Genomic DNA, 21,053 nt, shown 5'->3' with positions numbered 1-21,053 from the left:
TGCCGTACGCAGACCCCCCCACTGTCGTGGCCTCTCCCGTTGCAGAGCACAGGGTCCGGACGCGCAGGCCCAGCGGCCATGCTCACGGGCCCAGCCGCTCCGCGGCATGTGGGATCCTCCCAGACCGGGGCACGAACCCGTGTCCCCTGCATCGGCAGGCGGACGCCCGACCACTGCGCCACCAGGGAAGCCCTATATCATTCCTTTTAATGGCTGAGTAATACCCCTTTGTATATATGTACCACCTCTTCTTTATCCATTCCTCTGTCAAAGGACATTTAGGTTGCTTCCATGTCCTGGCTATTGTAAGCAGCGCTGCAATGAACATTGGGGTGCATGTATCCTTTCGAATCATGTTTTTTTCCCAGATACATGCCCAGAAGTGGGATTCCTGGGTCATATGGTAGCTCTATTTTTAGTTTTTTTAAGGAGCCTCCATACTGTTTTCCATGGTGGCTGTACCAGTTTACATTCCCAACAACAGTGTAGGAAGGTTCCCTTTTCTCCACACCCTCACCAGTATTTATTGTTTGTAGACTCTTTGGTGATGGCCATTGTCAGCCGCTCCGCGGCATGTGGGATCCTCCCGGACCGGGGCACGAACCCGTGTCCCCTGCATCGGCAGGCGGACTCTCAACCACTGCGCCACCAGGGAAGCCCTTGCGTCCATTTTTTGATGGGGTTATTTGTTTATCAATCTGCATGAGTTGTTTGTAAATTTTGGAGAGTGATCCCTTGTCAGTGGCATAATTTGCAAGTATTTTCTCCCATTCTGTGGGTTGTCTTCTCGTTTTTATGGTTTCCTTTGCTTGCAGAAGCTTTTGAGTTTAATGAGGTCCCATTTGTTTGTTTCTGTTTTAATTTTTCTTTTACTTTGGAGTTTAATTGATTAGCAGCGTTGTTTATTTTCAGGTGTACAGCAAAGTGATTTAGTTATACATATACATGTCTCTCCTCTTCTTCAAATTCTTTTCCCATTTCGGTTATTACAGAATAGTGAGCAGAGTTCCCTGTGTTACACTGTAGGTCCTGTTGGTTATTTATTTGAAATATAGTAGTGTGTATATGTCAGTCCCATACTCCCAATTTATCCTTCTCCTCCACCTTTCCCCTTTGGTAATTGTAACTTTGTTTTCTAAGTATATTTTGTTTTAGATTCTGCATATAAGTGATATCATGTGATATTTGTCTTTCTGTGTCTGGCTTACTTCACTTAGTATGATAATCTCCAAGTCCATCTACGTTGCTGCAAATGGAATTATTTTATTTGTTTTTTTAATAGAAGTATCGCTGATGTATAATGTTGTGTGCATCTCTGCTGTACAGCAAAGTGATTCGGTGATTCACATACATACATTCTTTTTAAAAAATATTCTTTTCCATTATGGTTTATCCCAGGAGGTTGGATGTAGTTCCCAGTGCTAAACAGTAGGACCTTGTTGTTTTTTTTTTTAAATAAATTTATTTATTTATTTTTGGCTGCATTGGGTCTTCGTTGCTGCGCACTGGCTTTCTCTGGTTGCAGCGAGCGGGGGCTACTCTTTGTCGTGGTGCGCGGGCTTCTCATGGCGGTGGCTTCTCTTGTTGCGGAGCACGGGCTCTAGGTGCACAGGCTTCAGTAGTCGTGGTACGCAGGCTCTAGAGCGCAGGCTCAGTAGTTGTGGCACACGGGCTTAGTTACTCCGTGGCATGTGGGATCTTCCCAGACCAGGGCTTGACCCCGTGTCCCCTGCATTGGCAGGCGGATTCTTAACCACTGCGCCACCAGGGAAGCCCTAGGACCTTGTTTTTAATCTGTTCTAAGTATGATAGTTTGCATCTACCAACCCCAAACTCCCAGTCCATCTCTCTCTCCCTTCACCCGTCCTGTTTGGCAGCCACCAATCTGATCCCTGTGTCTGTGAGTCTGTTTCTGTTTTGTAGATAAGTTCATTTGTGCCATATTTTAGATTCCACGTGTAAGTGATATCACATGGTATTTTTATTTCTTTCTGACCAGTAGTATTTGATTGTATATACGTACCACATCTTCTTTATGAAGATGGACATTTCGGTTTCTTCCATGTCTCAGCTATTGTAAGCAGTGCTACCATGACCACAGTGGTGCGTGTATCTTTTTCAGTTATAGTTTTGTCCAGATATATGCCCAGGAGTTGGATTGTTGGATCATATGGTAGCTCTAGTTTTAGTTTCTCAGGAACCTCCATACTGTTCTCCACAGTGGCTGCACCAACTTAACATTCCCACCAACAGTGTAGGAGGGTTCTCTTTTCTCCACACCCTCTCCAGCATTTGTTGTTTGTAGACTGTTTAACGATGGCCATTCTGACGTGTGTGAGGTTGTACCTCATGGTAGTTTTGATTTGCATTTCTCTAATAATCAGTGATGTTGGGCATCTTTCCATGTGCCTGTTGGCCATCTCTATGTCTTCTCTGGAGAAGTGTCTGTTTGGGTCTTCTGCCCATTTTTTGATAGGGTTGTTTGCTTTTTTGATAGTGAGTTGCACGAGCTCTGTAAATTTTGGAGATTGATTTCATGTCGGTCACATCCTTTGCCAGTATTTTCTCCCATTCTGTAGGTTGTCGTTTCGTTTTGTTTATGGTTTCCTTTGCTGTGAAAAGCTTTTGAGTTTAATGAGGTCCCATTTATTTTTGTTTTGGTTTTAATTTTTATTTTATATTGGGGTTTCGTTGATTAATAATGTTGTGTTAGTTTCAGGTATACAGTATAGTGATTCAGTTTTACATATACATGTATCTACTCTTTCTCAGATTCTTTTCACATTTCGGTTATTACAGGATAGTGAGCAGAGTTCCCTGTGTTATACAGTAGGTCCTTGTTGGTTATTTATTTGAAATACAGTAGTGTGTGTATGTCAGTCCCATACTCCCAATTTATCTTTCCCCTCCACTTTTCTCCTTTGGTAACTGTAAGTTTATTTTCTAAGTCTGTGAGCCTGTTTCTGTTTTGTAAATAAGTCAGTTTGCATATTTTGTTTTAGATTCTGCATATAAGCTGTATTGTATGATATTTGTCTTTCTCTGTCTGGTTTACTTCACTTAGTATGATAATCTCCAGGTCTGTCTGTGTTGCTGCAAATGGCATTATGTCATTCCTTTTGATGGCTGAGTAATACTCCAGTGTATATATGTACCACATCTTCTTTATCCATTCATCTGTCGGTGAACATTTAGGTTGCTTCCCTGTCTTGGCTATTGTAAGCAGCACTGCAGTGAACGTTGGGGTGCATGTATCCTTTCGAACCGTGGTTTTCTCCAGATATATGACCAGGAGTGGGATTGCTGCATCTTATGGTAGCTCTATTTTTAGTTTTTTAAAGAATGTCCATAGTGTTCTCCATAGTTACTGCACCAATTTACATTCCCACCAACAGCATAGGAGGGTTCCCTTCTCTCCACACCCTCTCCAGTATTTATTGTTTGTAGACTTTTTGATGTTAGCCATTCTGACCGGCGTGAGGTGATACCTCACTGTAGTTTTGATTTGCATTTCTCTTATAATTAGCGATGTTGAGCATCTTTTCATGTGCCTCTTGGCCCTCTGTATGTCTTCTTTGGAGAAAAGTCTATTTAGGTCTTCCCCCATTTTTATATCGGGTTGTTTGGGGTTTTTTTGGATATTGAGCTGCATGAGCTCTTTGTAAATTTTGGAGGTTAAGCTTTTGTCAGTCACAACGTTTGCAAGTATTTTCTCTCATTCTGTGGGTTGTCTTGTCATTTTGTTTGCTTGCAAGAGCTTTTGAGTTTAATGAGGTCTCATTTGTTTATTTTTGTTTTTTTTTTCCATTATTCGAGGAGACAGATCAAAAAGATCTCGCTGTGATTTATGTCAGAGTGTTCTGCCTATGTTTCCAAGAGTTTTTCGTATCCCAGCCTTACACTTAGGTCTTTAATTGTGTTTGAGTTTATCTTTGTGTATGCTGTTAGACAGTGTTCTAGTTTCAGTCTTTTGCATGTAGCTGTCCTGTACACACTGGTACACTGTGCACCAGTGCAGCACCATTTATTTAAGAGAATGTCTTTTCTCCATTGTATAGGCTTGCCTCCTTAGTCGTAGATTAATTGGCCATAAGTCTGTGTGTATGTTTCTGAGCTTTCTTTGATCTATATTTTTTGTTTGCCTGTAGCATACTTTTCTGATTACTGTAGCTTTTTTGTAGTATAGTCTGAAGTCAGGGAGCCTGATTGCTCAAGTTTCGTTTTCTCTTGTCAGGATTCCTTGGGCTCTTCCGCATCTTTTTTGTTTCCATACGCATTTTTAAATGTTTTGTTCTAGTTCTGTGAAAAATCCCCACTGTTCATTTGATAGGGATTGCACTGATTCTGTAGATTGACTTGGGTAGTATAGTGATTTTGACAACCTTGATCTTCCAGTTGAAGAACATGGTATATCTTTGCATCTGTTTGTATGATCTTGGATTTCTTTCATTAGTGTGTTAAAGTTTTCAGAGTACAGGTCTTTTGTCTCCTTAGGTAGGCTTATTCCTGGGACTTTTATTCTTTTTGATGTGCTGGTAAATGGGATTGTCTCTTTCATTTCTGTTTCTGATCTTTCGTTGTTAGTGTATAGAAGCAACAGATTTCTGTGTATGTATTCTGTATCCTGCCACTTTGCTGAATTCATTGATGAGCTCTTGCAGTTTTCTGGTAGCATCTTTAGGATTTTCTTTGTATAGTATCCTGTCATCTTCAAACAGTGACAGTTTTACTTCTTTTCCAATTTGGATTCCTTTTATTTCTTTTTCTTCTCTGACTGCCATGACTAGGACTTCCAAACTATGTTGAATAAAAGTGGAGAGGGTGGACATCCTTGTTTTTTTTTTGTTGTTTGTTTTTGTTTTTGAAGATGTTGGGGGTAGGAGTTTATTAATTTACTTATTTATTTTTGCTGTGTTGGGTCTTCGTTTCTGGGCAAGGGCTTTCTCTAGTTGTGGCAAGCGGGGGCCACTCTTCATCGCGGTGCGCGGGCCTCTCACTATCGCGGCCTCTCTTGTTGCGGAGCACAGGCTCCAGACGCGCAGGCTCAGTAGTTGTGGCTCACGGGCCTAGTTGCTCTGTGGCGTGTGGGATCTTCCCAGACCAGGGCTCGAACCCGTGTCCCCTGCATTAGCAGGCAGATTCTCAACCACTGCGCCACCAGGGAAGCCCCTTATCTTGTTCTTGATCTCATAGGAAATGCTTTCAGGTTTTCACCGTTGAGTACGATGTTAGCTGTAGGTTTGTCATATATGGCTTTTATTATGTTGAGGTAGGTTCCCTCTATGCCCACTTTCTGGAGAGTTTTTATTATAAATTGGTGTTGAATTTTGTCAAAAGCCTTTTTTGCATCTATTGAGATCATCATATGGTTTTGTTTGTTTTTGTTTTATTTATTCATTTGTGGCTGACTTGGTTCTTCGTTGCTGCGCATGGGCTTTCTCTAGTTGCTGCGAGCAGAGGCTACTCTTCGTTGTGGTGCGCGGGCTTCTCATTGTGGTGGCTTCTTTTGTTGCGGAGCCCGGGCTCTAGGCACGCGGGCTTTAGTAGTTGTGGCTCGTGGGCTCTAGAGCGCAGGCTCAGTAGTTGTGGCGTGCAGGCTTAGTTGCTCCACGGCATGTGGGGTCTTCCCAGAACAGGGCTCGAACCCGTGTCCCCTGCATTGGCAGGCGGATTCTTAACCACTGCGCCACCAGGAAAGTCTGATCATATGGTTTTTATTCTTCAGCTTGTTAATGTGGTGTATCACACTGATTGATTTGCAGATATTGAAAAATCCTTCCAACTTTGGGATAATAGTGTATGATCCTTTTAGAGTATTGTTCAATTCAGTTTGCCAGTATTTTGTTGAGGATTTTTGCATCTGTTCATCAGTGATATTAGCCTGTAATTTTCTTTTTTTTTTTTTTATGGTATCTTTGTCTGGTTTTGATATTAAAGTGATGGTGGCCTTATAGAATGAGTTTGGGCGTGTTCTTTCCTTTGCAAGTTTTGGGAATAGTTTCAGAAGGATAGGTGTTAAACTCTTCTCTGAATGTTTGGTAGAATTTGGCTGTGAAGCCATCAGGTCCTAGAATTTTGTTTGTTGGGAGTTTTTTAATCACAGTTTCAGTTTTAGTACTTGTGATTTGTCTGTTCATGTTTTCTGTTTCTTCCTGGTTCCATCTTGGAGGGTTGTACCTTTCTAAGTATTTGTCCGTTTCTTCCAGGTTGTGTCCATTATACTGGCATAGGGTTGCTTGTAGTAGGCTCTTACGGTCCTTTGTATTTCTGTTGTAACTTCTCCTGTTTCATGTGTAATTTTATTTATTTTAGCCCCCTCCCTTTTTTTCTTCATGTGTCTGGCTAAAGATTTATCAATTTTGTTTATCCTTACAAAAAACCAGCTTTTAGTTTTATTGTTATTTTCTATTTTTTCTTTGTCTCTATTTCATTTATTTCTGCTCTGATATTTATTATTTCAGTGTACTGTCTGGGTTTTGTTTTTTTCTTCTTTCTCTAGTTGCTTTAGGTCTAAGGGTAGGTTGTTTATTTGAGATTTTTCTTGTTTTCTGAGGTAAGATTGTATTGCTATACACTTCCCTCATAGAACTGCTTTTTCTGTATCCTATACATTTTGGATGGTCATGATTTTGTTTTCATTTGTCTCTAGGTATTTTTTAATTTCCTCTTTGGTTTCATCAGTGATCCATTGGTTGTTTAGTAACATATTGTTTAGCCTCCACATATTTGTGTTTTCACAGTTTTTTTCTTCTAGCTGATTCTAATCTCCTAGTGTTGTGGTCGGAGAAGATGCCTGATATGATTTCAGTTTTCTTAAATTTACTGAGCCTTGCTTTGTAGCCTAGCATGTGATCAATCCTGGAGAATGTTCCATGTGACCTGGAAAAGAATGTGTATTCTGTGGCTTTTGCGTGGAATGCTCTGTAAATATCAATTAAGTCCATCTGGTCTAATTTGTCATTTATGGCTTGTGTTTCCTTATTGATCTTCTGTCTGGATGATCTGTCTGTGATGAAAGTGGGGTGTTAAATCCCCCTACTATTATTGTGTTACTGTCAATTTCTCCCTTTGCAGATGTTAGTATCTGCCTTATATATTGAGGTGCTCCTATGTTGGGTGCATGTACATTTACGATTGTTATGTCTTCTTCTTTCATTGATCCTTTGATCATTATGTAGTGTCCTTCTTTGTCTCTTGTAACAGTCTTTATTTTAAAGTCTAGGGACATCCTTGGTGCAGCGGTTAAGAATCCACCTGCCAGTGCAGGGGACACAGGTTTGAGCCCTGATCCGGGAAGATCCCACATGCCGCAGAGCAGCTAAGCCCATGCGCCACAACTACTGAGCCTGCGCTCTAGAACCTGCAAGGCATGACTACTGAGCCCGTGTGCCATCACTCCTGAAGCCCGCATGCCTAGAGCCCACGCTCCACAACAAGAGAAGCCACTGCAATGAGAAGACCGTGCAGCACAATGAAGAGCAGCCCCCGCTCGCCGCAACTAGAGAAAGTCTGCGTGCAGCAACGAAGACCCATTGCAGCCAAAGATAAATAAATAAAAGTAAATATATCAAAAAAAATTGTTTTTTAAACCCATAGACCAGCATGAGGAGCAGAGTAGTTACCTTACATTAGAGAGAATGCATGACAATAAGGCATCGTCCATCCAAGGCAATATTGTTTTTGGCCACCTAAGTGGATGAGGTTGTGACACAGGGTGCAAACATAGATGAGCCTTTACTTATTATTTATATTTTTGGCTGCGTTGGGTGTTCATTGCTGCACGCGTGGGCTTTCTCTAGTTATGGTGAGCGGGGGCTACTCTTCGTTGTGGTGCGTGGGCTTCTCATTGCAGTGGCTTCTCTTGTTGCAGAGCACGGGCTCTAGGCACGACGGCCTCACAGGCCTCTAGAGCGGAGGCTCAGTAGTTGTGGCGCACGGGCTTAGTTGCTCCACGGCACGAGGGATCTTCCCAGACCAGGGCTCAAACCCGTGTCTCCTTCATTGGCAGGCAGATTCTTACCCACTGCGCCACCAGGGAAGTCCCGATGAACCTGTAAAACGTTACGTTAAGAGGGAGAAGAACCAGACGCAAAGACCAACTATTGTATTCTTCTATTTATGTGAATTGTTCCGAGCAGGCAGATCCACGGAGACAAAGAAGATGAGTGGTTGCCTAAGGGTGAGGGTTTGAGCAGGTGATGGAACCATTATGGGGATCCTTTTGGGGTGATGAAAATGTTCCGAGGTTGATTGAGGTGATGGGTGCGCAACTCTGTGAATATACTGGAAAACCATTGAATGGGCGAGTGGCGTGGTGTGTTGATTACGCCTCAGTAAAGCTGTTGGCAAAAAACCGAGAAGAAAATACCGCATCAAAGAGGCACACGGTCTTCCTCCTGAACCGTCGCGGTCTTTTTCTCACCTCGGAGCTGTGAATGGCTCATTACTAGTAAAGAATGAATGTCACATTTATTTGGGGTCGGGGTTGGGGGGCATATGAAATTTGAAAAGCCTCTGAGAGATTTTGATTATCCCCTTCCCTTTGGAAATCACCCGGGGGGACCTGCCTCCTAGAAGCTAGGACACCTGGAGCCAGGTGCACTCAAATACAGTTTAAGAAAGATTGCTCGCGCGTTTTGTCTTTACTTCCTGTCCCAAAGGGGTGTGTGAATCTGGTGGTCCTGAAACGTGACAGGAAACTCCAGTCCCTTCTGCTCTGAAGGGCGTTTTATTAAGCAGGGACCTCCCCGCCCGCCCACCAGGCCCTGGTTCTGTTGGCACTGCATCCCTTTCTGTCACTTTTGGCCTATTCTAACCCAGGTAATAGAGGGCAAGAGCCTGTGTCGTGGGAGGGCCAGAGTCAGAGAGAAGGTGCGGAGACAGTCCGCCTGAGGCCTCGTACGCCTGGGCAGTCGTGCGGTGACGAGGCGTGGAAATCACTAGTCGCCTGTGGGTCCCGCCCAGGAGCCAGCTGCTGCTCCTGCCCCTGCAGATTGGGTCCACCTGTTCTTGGACGGCGTGGGAATGGAATCGTCTGGCATGTCAGTTTTCTTCTGACTTCTCTTATTCACCAGTGTCTTTGAGATTCGCCCTTGTTGTTGCACGTGTCATTACGTCATGCTGTTATCGCTGTTACCGCTGAGTAGTGTTTCCTCCGTTGGGTGAGGATTCCGCAGCTTGATCCCCCATCCTTCTGTTGGTGCATATTTGCGTCGTTTCCCATTTTAGGCTACTGTGAAGAAGGCTGCTTTGAGCAGTCGTGTCTAAGTCTTTTTGCGGATATGTATTTTTATTTCTCTCTGGTAAATAAACACCTGGAGTCGTGGAACTGGCAGCTCGTAGGGCAGACTGTGCTTCGCTCTGTTAGAAGCTGCCCAGGAGCCCTGCAGAGTGGTTGAGCCACTCCTGTAACCCCAGCAGAAACGTATGAGCTCCTGTTGTTGCACTCCGGGCCGTCACTGGGTATGGTCGGTCTTTTTGATTCGTTGCAGGGTTTGAACAGAGGTGTTTCATACTCTGATTTAGATGTGGAAAAGAAAGAGACTCAGTCTGTGGTGTGGAGATGAGTGTGGGGAGAGGGCGGTAGGGGGTTAGCCCGGCAAGAGCTCAGGGTGGCTTGCCCAGTGAGTTGATGGAAGCAGGCAGATGTGGTTGGCATCTAGGCGTATTTTGAAGAAAAGGGTCAGCAGGATTTGCTGAAGGACAGACCATGGGATCAAAGAGAGGAGGTAAGGGTGCCCACTGGGGTTGCTGGTGGGGCTGCCCTTTCCTGAGACTGGGCACATCGCAGGGACAGTGTGGACCAGGGTGGGAGCCGGGAGGGGGTTTGGACATGCGACACTGGAGATGCCTGTTAGACATCCGAGTGGCAATATTGTGGGCAGTGGGGCATCTGAGTCAGGAGGTCAGGGGAGGGGCTGAGCTGGGATTCTAGGTGTGGAAGGGGTCATGAGAGCATAGGTGGCGTTTAAATGAAGTGGGATGAGAACACGTGGGATATGGGTGTAGGCGGTGGAGAAGGGGTGAGGGAAGGAGCTCTGTCCTCCAGTGTGTTGAGGTCAGGAAGGCTTGGAGGAGTCGGGGAGATGAGAGGAGAACTTGGGGAGAGTGGTATCCCAGAAGCCAAGTGATAAACGCACCCCAGGGACTGGCCCTCGTCAGACGTGACGAGGCCTGAGATGTGGCCGTTGGGTTTGGCTGAGCAGAGGTGGTGGCCTCGGTGAGCCGTGTCAGAGGGTGGGATAGTCGCCCACCCGAACAGTTAATGCCGACGTCAGGGAACTCTTGCAGTTTTGTTGTGAAGGGCATGAGAAATGGATCGGTAGCTGGAGAAGGGCTTGGTGTCAGGGGAGGGTTTTCTTTTTAAGCTGGAAGATGTTGCACCGAGTTTGATGGACGGCTCCGATAGCGAGGGCAAGAGGGATCACTCAGGAGTGGGGACAGATGCCGAAGCGGTGTTCCGTGCGGGTGAGAGAAGGTCCAGCGCGCCCCTCAGAAGGATGCGGTGGCGGTAGTGTGCGGAGCCCTGCAGGGTGTTGGGGAGAAAGCGTGGAGAGGGCGGGCAGGATGGAGAGTGAGAGGGTGTCTGGAGCAGGGGAGTGTAAGGATTGCAGGGTAGCACCGAGGGCCCCTGGAGATGCGTGGCCGGTCATTTCAAACGAGGCCCCACTGCAGAGTTCTGTCTGCGTGTCCCTTCGCCATAGCGTGCAGTGGCGGGTTCAGGACTCGGGTTTTCTCAGGCCAGGAGGAAGGGCAGAAGCGGAGAGGGGTGAGGCGTGTGGAGATGGTTCCTGTGGATGGAATTGGACTCAGCGGTTTGATTCTAGACGTGGGGCGTTCAGCTCTGTATTAGTTGTAAGTTGTCTTGCTGTCTGCTGAACAGCGTTTAATGTAAAAGTAAATTTTTCCGGTCACTGGTTACTGTCATCACTGCTTGCATCAGAGGTAGAATACTTCACTCTTTACCTAAGAAAAGAACTTCAGACTCTGACATACTGTTTTCAGTCATATACCCAGCAATAACAATAACCCAAATCTACCACCTTCTCTAAGAGAAGTGCTTGAGGAAATCGGCCCAGTGATGTCTAGTTACTGATACGTTATTTCAAAAAGTGGGGTTTTTTTTTAATGTACTTTTTAGTTGATTGACTAGGTAATATAGGTACTTGGTAAATTTGGAAGGTTTTAAAACTATATTTTGCTCATGGTCATGGTAAAACGTACACACTTCTAAATTTCAGAAAAGTTGGAGGAGATTCGGGATCATGAACGAAAGGAAGAAACTTTTACCCCTATGCCCAGCCTTTACTACATGGAGCTCACCAAACTCCTGTTAAATCAGTAAGTACCTCTCACTTCTTCGAACCCACATGCACGATGGAACCCCCAGTTCCCAGCCCACCTCCTTTCGTGTTCCACACTCATTACCGAGGGAAGTGGTAGCTTTGGCCCCCAGGTCCTCAGTCAGTAGTCTGGGAGTCGTTTGTGGGCACGCACACACTGGCCGGGCTCTGTCTCTCCCTGTTTCTCTTTTTTCCCTTTCTCCACCCTTCCCTCTCCTGGTGAATCCCGTGGTTCTTTCCATTCTGCGTCCTACCCGTCACTTGATATTGGACTCTAGTATCAGCGTATCATCTCCATCAGTAGCCTTTTTCTTAACTGCAAATGTTTTATTAGTCGAGCTGCACCCCTTTTCTCCTTTGGGCCTGTGCATCTGCGTTCTTGTATGTCTTGCACAGGAAAGGGCCAGGGGTCGCATTTTCCTTCGACCCTGGGCTAGAAGGCAGGTCCACTGGGGCAAAACTGTTTCCCCTCACCCAGTTCAGGCTCCCCATGGGCTTCTCATTCATTCTCCGCCTTGCAGCCAGAGCGGCCTTGCAAAGATACAGCTGCCACGTGAGTCCCCTGCTCCTCGGAGCCTCTCTAGGGTCTGAAGTCCTGATCATGGTATTCGAAGCACCGCGTGGCCTGGTTCCCTTCTCCCGTCTCGCACCACTCTTGGCAGTCCTTCCCTCCGATTCTCTAGGGTGCAGGCTCACGTTGGCCTCCTTCACTTCTTCACACATGCCCAGGTCCTCAGAGTGCACAGGCACACACGTGTGTGTGTGTGTACACCGTCCTTCTGCCCAGTGAGTCCACCTGTTCCCTGCTCCCTCCTTGGGTTTAGCATAGCAGGTCCTCCCTCCCAGGTTACGTGTACCAGTCCTCGTGGTAGCTCTGCACCCCTCTATAGCACTTGTCAGGTGTAATGCTCTAACTGCTGTGCCTGTGCTCTTCCCCACCTCCGCCCCCAGGCCTCATGGGCAGGGACTGTCTCGCCTGCCCCCACACAGTGCCTGGTACTCGCATGTTTGTGGAATGAATGAATGCATCAGTGCAGGGGGCAGGCAAGTATGGCTACTTAGAATGTAATTTGCACAATGTCAAGCTTTTGAAGCCCTGAGCACCTTTTCATTGATGGATTCAAGAGCAGAACCAGAACCAAAGTTGGAAGCTCCCTACTGCCTCCCAAAGAGCAGCAGGGGCTGGGGGCCCACCTGTGGAATTCAAGTGAAAATCTGCACAACATGGACTTGTCCTTGAGTTGACATGTGGCTGCAGTTGTGTAGTTCACAACATTCTCAGCATTCAACATGCTAAGCGTCCCACCAGGTAGTGGACATGGTCATGTAGGCTTGAGTTCCAGTTTCGAGGGGGGGAGATGCGACCCTGTTGACAGATGTGGTGTAACCCTGCAGTGTGTGCTGATGCTGTTCAGAGTATGTCGGGGTGCGACCCTCATGCCTGGTGCTGCCAGAGAAGGGATCCCTGGCTTGGAGGCTGAGGGGAAATTTACTAGGGGGGAGGGCAGTGTAGGTAGAAGGACAGAAGGTGAAAGGGCCTGGATTTGTGGAGCAGGGCTGTTGGGACCTGCGTGGACTGAGTGAGGGCAGGGCGGTGGATGCGGCGTCCCCAGGAGGGTGTTGGAGCAGGCGGGCGTCATCCGGAGGATATGAGAGGGCTGCTATCGTAGGGGAGTGTGACCTCAGAAGGGAGAATATGGGAGCAGAGGGGAGGCCGGTTCATCTTCAGTTTTTGAATTTCAGTGTGTTACGTACGCAGTTCCTGTCGAAACCCTTGTTTTATAATTCCTTAGAGCCATGCATTCAGTGAAGGGACCTCGGTTCTGCAGTGCAGTTCACGAGGAGCTGGGGTCCTTTGTTCTTTAACCTGCTGTTCAGAGCATAAGATCCAAATGTTTGGATCTTAAAATCTATATCAGTTGTATACTACTGATTCTCCATCTACTCATCTTGAGCTAATTTTAGCCTGTGGAGAGAGCCTTGTCAGCTTATCCTAGGATGCCTAGTGATGAGTGATGCTGACTTTTGCTTTTGTCCTCTAGTTTGTCTCTTCCTTCAAAGGTTAGTTTAGTTTAGAAATGTGTCACACAGGAAGGCTCTCAGTGCGGCCCCGCTGACTCCAGTCAAACTGTTACCTCGAATTTGCTGTGTATACGTGTGCTGTTGATGCTGATTTGCGATTTGTTCTGTGAGTTTTGCAAATGTATCTTTGTCTTCTCTGTAGAGTGGGACAGTCCCTATCCTTCAGGGATTTTGTGAGGATAGAAATGCCTGGCACAGAGCCTTCGTCTTCTTTCCCTAGTGGGTTGTAGCCCTTGGATAACAGATGGGGTATTAGCATTAGCGGTCATGACCGCTGAGCCAGCCTTTGAAAGAAATTCATTCTCGATGGAAATTCTGTAGCATAGAACACTCAGTTATCCTGAGTCAGGGGAGGACCGACTCAGAGCTGCTTCTCCAAGATCTCATGTTTTTTGGTGAATAACAGAAGTCCTTGTACCACAGCTTGCCCAGGGACAGGTAACTGAGCACAGACAGCTCGGTGAGGATCACGGCTGAATTTTCTTGGCACCAAGCTTAACCGCTAGAAATCCTTACATTTAAAAAAACTGAAAAAGTGAAACCAATTTTGAGTCTAGAACAGCTTGTGCATTTTTGCCTAAATCCAAGCAGCATTTATACAAGCCACTTCTACCTGGAAGTTGCCTTAGTTCACTGAGTGCTTCCTGATGCGACTTATTTCACCTTTTGCTTCCTTTAGTGCTTCAGACAACATCCCGAAAGCAGATGAGATCCGGACCCTGATCAAGGACGTGTGGGACACTCGCACGGCCAAGCTCCGGGTGTCTGCTGACAGCTTCGTGAGACAGCAGGAGGCACACGCCAAGGTGGGCATGCGGTGGGCCGCCCACGGAGACCAGATGCTCTGTGGGACAGCCCGCGGCATCTTGTCTGCTTAGGGCATCGCGGGAAGGGATAACTAGCCATGCGGGGCTTTCAGAAAATTATTACTCATTGGTTCCTTATTTTTATCCAGTAGATTTAACCTTTCGTGAAATCAAAGACTCAACCAACCCGGTCTGTTTGCCCTTGTGTTTTAGCTGGATAACTTGACCTTGATGGAGATCAACACCAGTGGGGCTTTCCTCACACAAGCGCTCAATCACATGTACAAACTCCGCACGAACCTGCAACCTTCTGACAGCTCCCAGTCTCAGGACTTGTAGGCAGAGACCGGTTTGTAGAGGCCCGTGTCTGCCAGCAGGAGGCTCACCGGGTGGCCTGAGTGCTTGAGACGTGACAGAGGTACTCACATTTCCAGAGTTCTAGAACTACTTCTGAATGTATGCAAAAAACTGCAGTGAAGCAAGGGATGGGTTCATAACCTTGTTGGCAAGCAACAGGCTTGGGCTTAGTCCTCGAGACGTTCTGGAACTCCACGTCTGTATCTGGAAGCCAGCTGTCCTTTCATGGGGAAATGAGAAAAGCATTGGCAGAACGAATGATTTCCCTAGCAGAGCTCTGGGTCTCCTGCACGGGACTGTTGTGTGCAGGTGAGTGTTCGGTGCCGTCCGGTGTTGCTTCTAAGATGGAGATGTAGCAGGATGGTAACGTGGCCGCGGCCATTTTTCTCCCTTCTTGATCCTCATCTCTGGGGCTAAACTTAGTCTGCTAGAGGCTCTTCACACGGAGGAGGACAGCAGATGAGTGGCGAGTGACAGCAACCCATATTTATCATCTAAGCCCTGATACACAATAAAGATGGAATCAACCCACATCTCTGTTGGGTTTTTTTCCTGCGTAACTGCCACGCAAAGGAGCAGGCCAAGTGGCTAGAATGATCTGATGGACCAAACTTGAGAGGTTTAGCAGGCAACTGTCAACTTCCGACCGACACTCTGGGTATCTCTTGTTCTCTTGGCTGTTTCTGGGTAAGGCCCTAAAGGGTTGCTTATCAGCAAGAGGAAACTCGGGAGAAAATCAATTCCATGTTATCGAGTGTGTGAGTGAAGCTGAAGACACGACCCCAGGGGGAAAAGTGGGGCCTATTACATGGTGCTTGATGAACTGAGGGGAAGACAGTTCTAGGCAGCAGTGGCTCAGGTAACGGTATTGGTTTTTTTCCCTAGGAGGAAAAGTTTAAGCGCTAGCATTGCTCAGTCCCTTACGGAAAAGTACATTAACGCGGGGGGCGGCGGGGGAGATCGTCTCGTCATGTAATGAGTAGGTTCGGTAACCAGCTGGTTTCCAGTGCTAGCGCCGTCAGTCAAAAGCAGTCACGTGCCATCTCGAGGGTTACGAAGGGTACATGTGTGTGATCAACTGGGCCTAAAGAATATCTGCTGGTGTTTTTACCCTTCAGTGTTTAAAATACAAACTTACTTCAGGTTGCTCAAGCAGCTATTGTTTAAGCACCGAAGGGCCGCACATGGAGGGATGAGGACCCAGAAGACCTGGTCTCCATCACTTAAGAGATGACAGGACTTGTCTTTTCATCTCTCTTATGCAGAATCCTTCAGAGTTAATCTGGGGAATGTTCTAGAATGAAACCACATGTTGCTGTGGCAGTTTAGGAGTCCTGTGTATCTCAGATTTCACCCCCGAATCCCCTTCTCTTAAAACCTGGCCGAGGCGCAGTCGAATGTGTCTTCACACTTTACCTTAAAGCTGTGTAACTGTTGAGCTCTCATTTTTATTTTTTGGCCTTATTATAACATAGAAAAGATTTTTCGCTTAAGATGATTTAGGAAGATTTTATTTTTTGGATGTTGTCAGAAATTACAGCAATATATTCATAAATACCTAATTACTACATTCAACAAATAATATTACAATACAGTTAATTCAAACAAGTACACTTAGAACAGGTTTGATTTCACAGCATCTAAACTGCCCCCCAGAGTGACCGAGGCACTGGTCCTCCTCCTTCCATGTACTGGTTGACTGTTCTAGCAGTTAAGCATAGGTACATACAGAGTAACACGACTGATGGATGAGCACGGTCTTCCTCGGGTCGAGGTGGAGTGAAGGAGCTAAGTTAAGCGCTGGATCAGAAAGTTGGGGACAGGCTACTGCAAGTAGTAAAGTTGATACTGTGGTTACTTGGAAGAGGACAGGGCTGCTGCGAAGTGGCTAACCCACGCTGTACGATGAACAGCATCGCGGTGCTGACCATCTCCATCTGGTGGCAGGTCCCTGGAACTTGCTACGCTTTAAGCCGTGGCCCAGAGGGAAAGGGGGGGGGGGTATGCAGTCTAATTTTGGAGATGTGACAGCATTGTGAGCTACTTGACGAGACACCATCCCACATACAAACTTAAGACTTCCTGTTAGAATACTTTAATGCTTCGCTACTTTGCTGAAGGTGTCGGCTCCTTTTAATGTTCTTTGAGTTTCCCTGAGGGTGTATAATCTATGAGCACGTTAATGCCAGTTAAGTGTTTTGTTTCCTTTAGGGTGTAGACTGCACTGTTGAAGAGCCACCTTGGTCACTTATCTGAGATAATGGACTGCGATACTTCACATCAGTTTGGCTTGTTCCTACATGTGGCGCCAAGTTTGGGGGAAAGCTCTGGGTTGTTGCTAAGGATCTGATTAAACGCAGAACCACACGACTCACTTTTGGAAGGGATCCCATCCCGCACAGGTTTAGCGAAACCCTCTTCAGAGGGCAGACGGCAGCCGTCTCTCCCAGGTGCCGTGGGAAGACACAGGTCGTGAGGGACTGTTCACAAAAGTACTGACACAGAAGTTGCATGATCGGTTCTAGAGCACATGTGGTGCACTTCTGAACTCTGTCTTTCAAACTCAGTGTGAAACAGCTGAACGAAAAGCTTCAGGGATTCCATACTTCTCTGTCAGTTTTTAAGCCCAAACCGAAGAGGCTCTGACGCTACCATGCTCTTTTAGAATAAGTGTTTTCAGATTATAAAACTAATTACTAAATGGAACAAAAAACCCCCCAAGATTGGGTACCATGTCTCAGTGGTGCAGAGACATAGTACCCAATCTTTTGTTTTCAAAAGACACTTTGTTTCCTTTTTCTTATTCGTGGTGCCTTATGGGTTTGTATTTATATTGATTGTCCTGTTACTTCTTGAGCCTTAGAATATGCAGAGACCCTCACAGGTCGGTGGGAGTATGGGGAAGCAGTGATGGAGCAGCTCAGAGGCGGGGCAGGGGGGAGGCAGGCAGTTCTAGCTCAGTGACACAGCTGCACCCCTGGGCAGGCGTCCCTTTAACCTGTGTGCCGCGTCCTCCTCCCCAAAGGCAAAACAGCCGCAGACACAGGCGCTCCCCTCAGGTGGTAACAGGATGGGGCTGTGCATGTTATCAGATCTACTCATCCCTTTGCTTTTTGGCCAGGACCCCTACCAGAGCCGAGGAGCAAAGGCATCCAGACATTTTCTACTACGGAGTTAGGAGGACTGGGGGGAAGCGTTAAGATGTAGTAACCCTTAGGCCTTCAGAGCCAGCAAGCAGATTTTAGGTAGAGAAATTCAGTGACGTTTTGCCCTGATCGTTGGCAGTGGGGCTCCCTCTGAACACCTGTCGCCACCTGTGGCACATGGCGCTCTGTGTCTTTGCAGGGGAGGAGGCCCCCGGAAGAGCCCTTAGTTCTCGTCAAGTCGTTTCTGTAGAGAGAAAAGCACTTGCTGACTGCTGCTAACACTGGCGGCACTTTTCGTCTGAGTTTGCTAATAACTGGAAGATTCTTGGCAGATATACAAAGCAGACTGTGCGGGAACAGATAAAGTGACACAACGCCATCTGCCAGCAAGCTGTTCCGCGCAGCTAAGGTCTGGGGCCGAGGGCATGGCCACTGATCACAGTGAGTAGCCTTCCTGAAGGTCAGCCAGCCCTTCCCCTGGCCCGGGGCGTGATGCTCGGGTCCCCTTCCCCTCCCCCGGGCAGACCAACAACCACTGGCTGCTTTGGCCTCTGGTTCAGGCCCACTTGGGCAAGAGATGCCTTCCTGATCTAGATTTCACGCTGCCTGAACCTGCCTCATCCCCGTTCCTAGCCGCTCCTGTGGTTGGCACAGTACGTCAGTCCAAGAAGAGAAGTTCTGCGCAGACACTGTTCACCCTACTTTCAGGCTGGTACAAAGCTTTGCATCTAAATAAATAAACCCTATACGGTTTCTACTTTGCACCTGCGCAGACTGCCGTAAGACACCTCAGCATCCTGTCCCAGCAGCCGTTCCCTTCCTCAAAGGCTCTTAACGAAGCCCATGTGCGCCTGCGTGCGTGAAGATGCACACACAGCGTCGACCTGGCTCCCCCTGGAGCCCGCCCCTCCTCGCTTCATAGCATGGGCTGTGGTGAACTGGCTGCTGTCCGGAGCAGGGGCGGGGCGCAAGAGGAAGTGAGACGTAACCATGGCTTTCTACATCATCACTCTGGTGCAACTCAAAAATGAAGTGATCGCATAGGTGCCAGTGGTAAGCTCTTTACTTTTCTTCTTCTTTAATTTTTTTAAAAACACTTCAATATCTTAATGTCCTGACCAGCAGCAGTACAAACACTAAAAAGCAAGGTTTTTTTTTTTTTGCCCAGAAAAACAAAACAAAAACAAACAAAACCCCCAAACAAGAAAACAAACAACAAAAATCCCTCCAAACCACATATTAAAAATGGCAGGCTTTTTTTATAACAATAATTAAAGTAATAAAAACATACAAAACTTTGTTTTTTTAATATATATACACAGTACAAGGCTGAAGCACCTTTGACTTTCCTCTCAAAAATTTACTTTTGTATGAAAACACCCCTACCGCAGTAACAATCTGGTGGGTGTGAATAAATGTGTACACAGCTCTGTACATTTTCCCCCGTGAAGTAATAGAAAGGTACCTTCAGTTTGTTGATTCGCTTTTTATCTTTAGGTAAGGTAAGAACTTTTCTGGGGAAAAGCCTTTGGGTAAGGCTTCAGCACTGTTGCTTTGTGTGCTCCTAGGACCTGTTGCTTTGAAGAAAATTTTGCAGAAAAAGTAACTGAAATAAGCCCTTTACTTAAAAATGCACCCCACCTCCCTTCCACTGAAGGTAGGTCTCAGTCCCGGGGAGGACTGAGACCGGCCACCACCCCCTGCAGCCAGAACCACCTGGGTTCTCGAGGCCTAGTAACATGGCAACCAAGACGGAACACCGACGGTCCGGTCCAGTCCTACACACCCAGGGGCTAGAAACGATTGGATTTTAGTGTTGGTAATGGAGCCTTTCATCTTCAGATTAAAAAAATCATGGTGTGGGGAAAGAATAAAACTGCCTTTAAAAAGAAAAACCTGGGTGTTCTACAGGGGTTGCTCGCTGAATTACAAAGGCGATTCAATTGCATTGAAGTCAAGGCGCGTTCGTCTTTTTCTGGAGCCTGGAATCCTTTGCTTCATGCATGGCACATTCTCATTTTTTAAGCTTCAAACCTCCCAGTGAAAAATATTAAATATTCAAGGTAATAAAATAGATAATATTTCTATACTATAGGTTCGGCCTAGTGCAAGGGAAACCGTCACCTAGGATATCCCTTAAAGTAACCTCTAGGCCAATGCATTGCAGGCAACGCAAGGCACTTCCGTAAGTGATCCAGTTCTGCCTGGAGTCGCTCCCTTTCTGAAACAATCTTCTGTTTCTGGCTCCTCAACTCCTGGAGAGAGAGAGAGAGAGAGAGAGAGAGAGAGAGAAATTCACGTAAAGCACTCATTTCACGCGGTAAGGAAACGTGTGTGTGGATGCACGAACGTGCTGGAGGCCAACCTTCAGCACTCAGAACCAGCTCTGACTGTCCCCGAGGTTTCGGATTCTTAAGAGTACCTGCGCTCGCTCATAGGAACAGGGTCTCCTGCCGTCTCAGCTTCAACGCTGAGATTTGAAAAATTAGTCCTGCCGCTATAAAACTTATGTCCTGCTGCTTCAGGACTGGCCAAGACCTAAGACCCGATCTGAGACAAGCCCCCATCCCGTGGACGGGAGGAAGCACAGCCGCAAGGCTGAGCCTGGCTGCGAGGGGAGTCCTTCTCGCCTCAAGAGCTTTCCATCTTTCTGAGCAAATCACAGGAGGGGGAGACTTGACACAGGCAATATATACACACAGCATCGTCACCCTTCCAGGATCCACAGTCTGCAAATGAATGACGCTTCCCTCCTTAGGCTAAGACTGTTTTCATCTCTCAAGGGCACAGTTTCCCTTCAAAACTTGTATGGGTGCTCTTGAACCCAGACTCGAAAGGCTGAACAAAAATAAGAAAAAACCCCAGGAGCCGATTTTCATTCCTTTCCCCCACGTGTGGTGCCCCGGGACTCACCGCCATGCTGTGGGAGAGCTGCTCGGCCGTGAGACTGAGGCTGTAGTGCTGGGCCTCCAGCCGCCTGCACTGCGTCTGTAACACCTGCCGCTCTAGATTTTGCTCTGAAAAGACAAGTGATGTTGACACATTTCCTGTATGCAGGGGCCACAGGCCTGGCGAGTGTTCCCCTCTCTCTAGAGCAGCCAGCAAAGTCCTCTCCTTTGGACCACACTGCTCCCAGCCCCCTCCATCACGCTGGTAAGTACATTAAGTATCACTAAAGTAAATCCAACCCAGTGGAATGAGAACCAAGGGTCTAGCAGCGAAAGGCAATTTTAAGGGATATAGGTCAGGAAGTAATTAAGGATAAATGTATAGCCTTAAAATGCATTTTTCAAAAAGAAAGAATAAAAAGATAAGCGTTA

The 21,053-nt window shown here is 46.8% G+C and overlaps 2 protein-coding genes across 7 annotated transcripts in view; one reads left to right on the top strand and one right to left on the bottom strand.

The window, feature by feature from the left end:
* Window positions 1-15,109, top strand: part of GINS2 (GINS complex subunit 2) — a 22,796-nt gene extending 7,687 nt beyond the window's left edge. Inside the window, exons 3-5 of the mRNA XM_024735698.1 lie at window positions 11,241-11,340; window positions 14,104-14,230; window positions 14,444-15,109. Coding sequence (XP_024591466.1) covers window positions 11,241-11,340; window positions 14,104-14,230; window positions 14,444-14,569 — 353 coding nt within the window. The 3' untranslated portion in view covers window positions 14,570-15,109. The remainder of the gene's footprint in view (window positions 1-11,240; window positions 11,341-14,103; window positions 14,231-14,443) is intronic.
* A 973-nt stretch (window positions 15,110-16,082) lies between these two features.
* GSE1 (Gse1 coiled-coil protein) overlaps window positions 16,083-21,053 on the bottom strand; it is a 126,662-nt gene continuing 121,691 nt past the window's right edge. For all 6 annotated transcript variants that reach the window (XM_024735661.1, XM_024735659.1, XM_024735663.1 and 3 more), the window contains 2 exons: window positions 20,647-20,750; window positions 16,083-19,988 (listed from right to left, as the gene is read on the bottom strand). In XM_024735661.1, the coding sequence (XP_024591429.1) occupies window positions 19,854-19,988; window positions 20,647-20,750 (239 nt within the window). In that variant the 3' untranslated portion in view covers window positions 16,083-19,853. The remainder of the gene's footprint in view (window positions 19,989-20,646; window positions 20,751-21,053) is intronic.

This window comes from Neophocaena asiaeorientalis, unplaced genomic scaffold (assembly GCF_003031525.2).
Source record: "Neophocaena asiaeorientalis asiaeorientalis breed wild unplaced genomic scaffold, Neophocaena_asiaeorientalis_V1.1 scaffold40, whole genome shotgun sequence".
NCBI lineage: Eukaryota > Metazoa > Chordata > Mammalia > Artiodactyla > Phocoenidae > Neophocaena > Neophocaena asiaeorientalis.
This window is presented reverse-complemented; position numbering and strand designations above follow the sequence as displayed.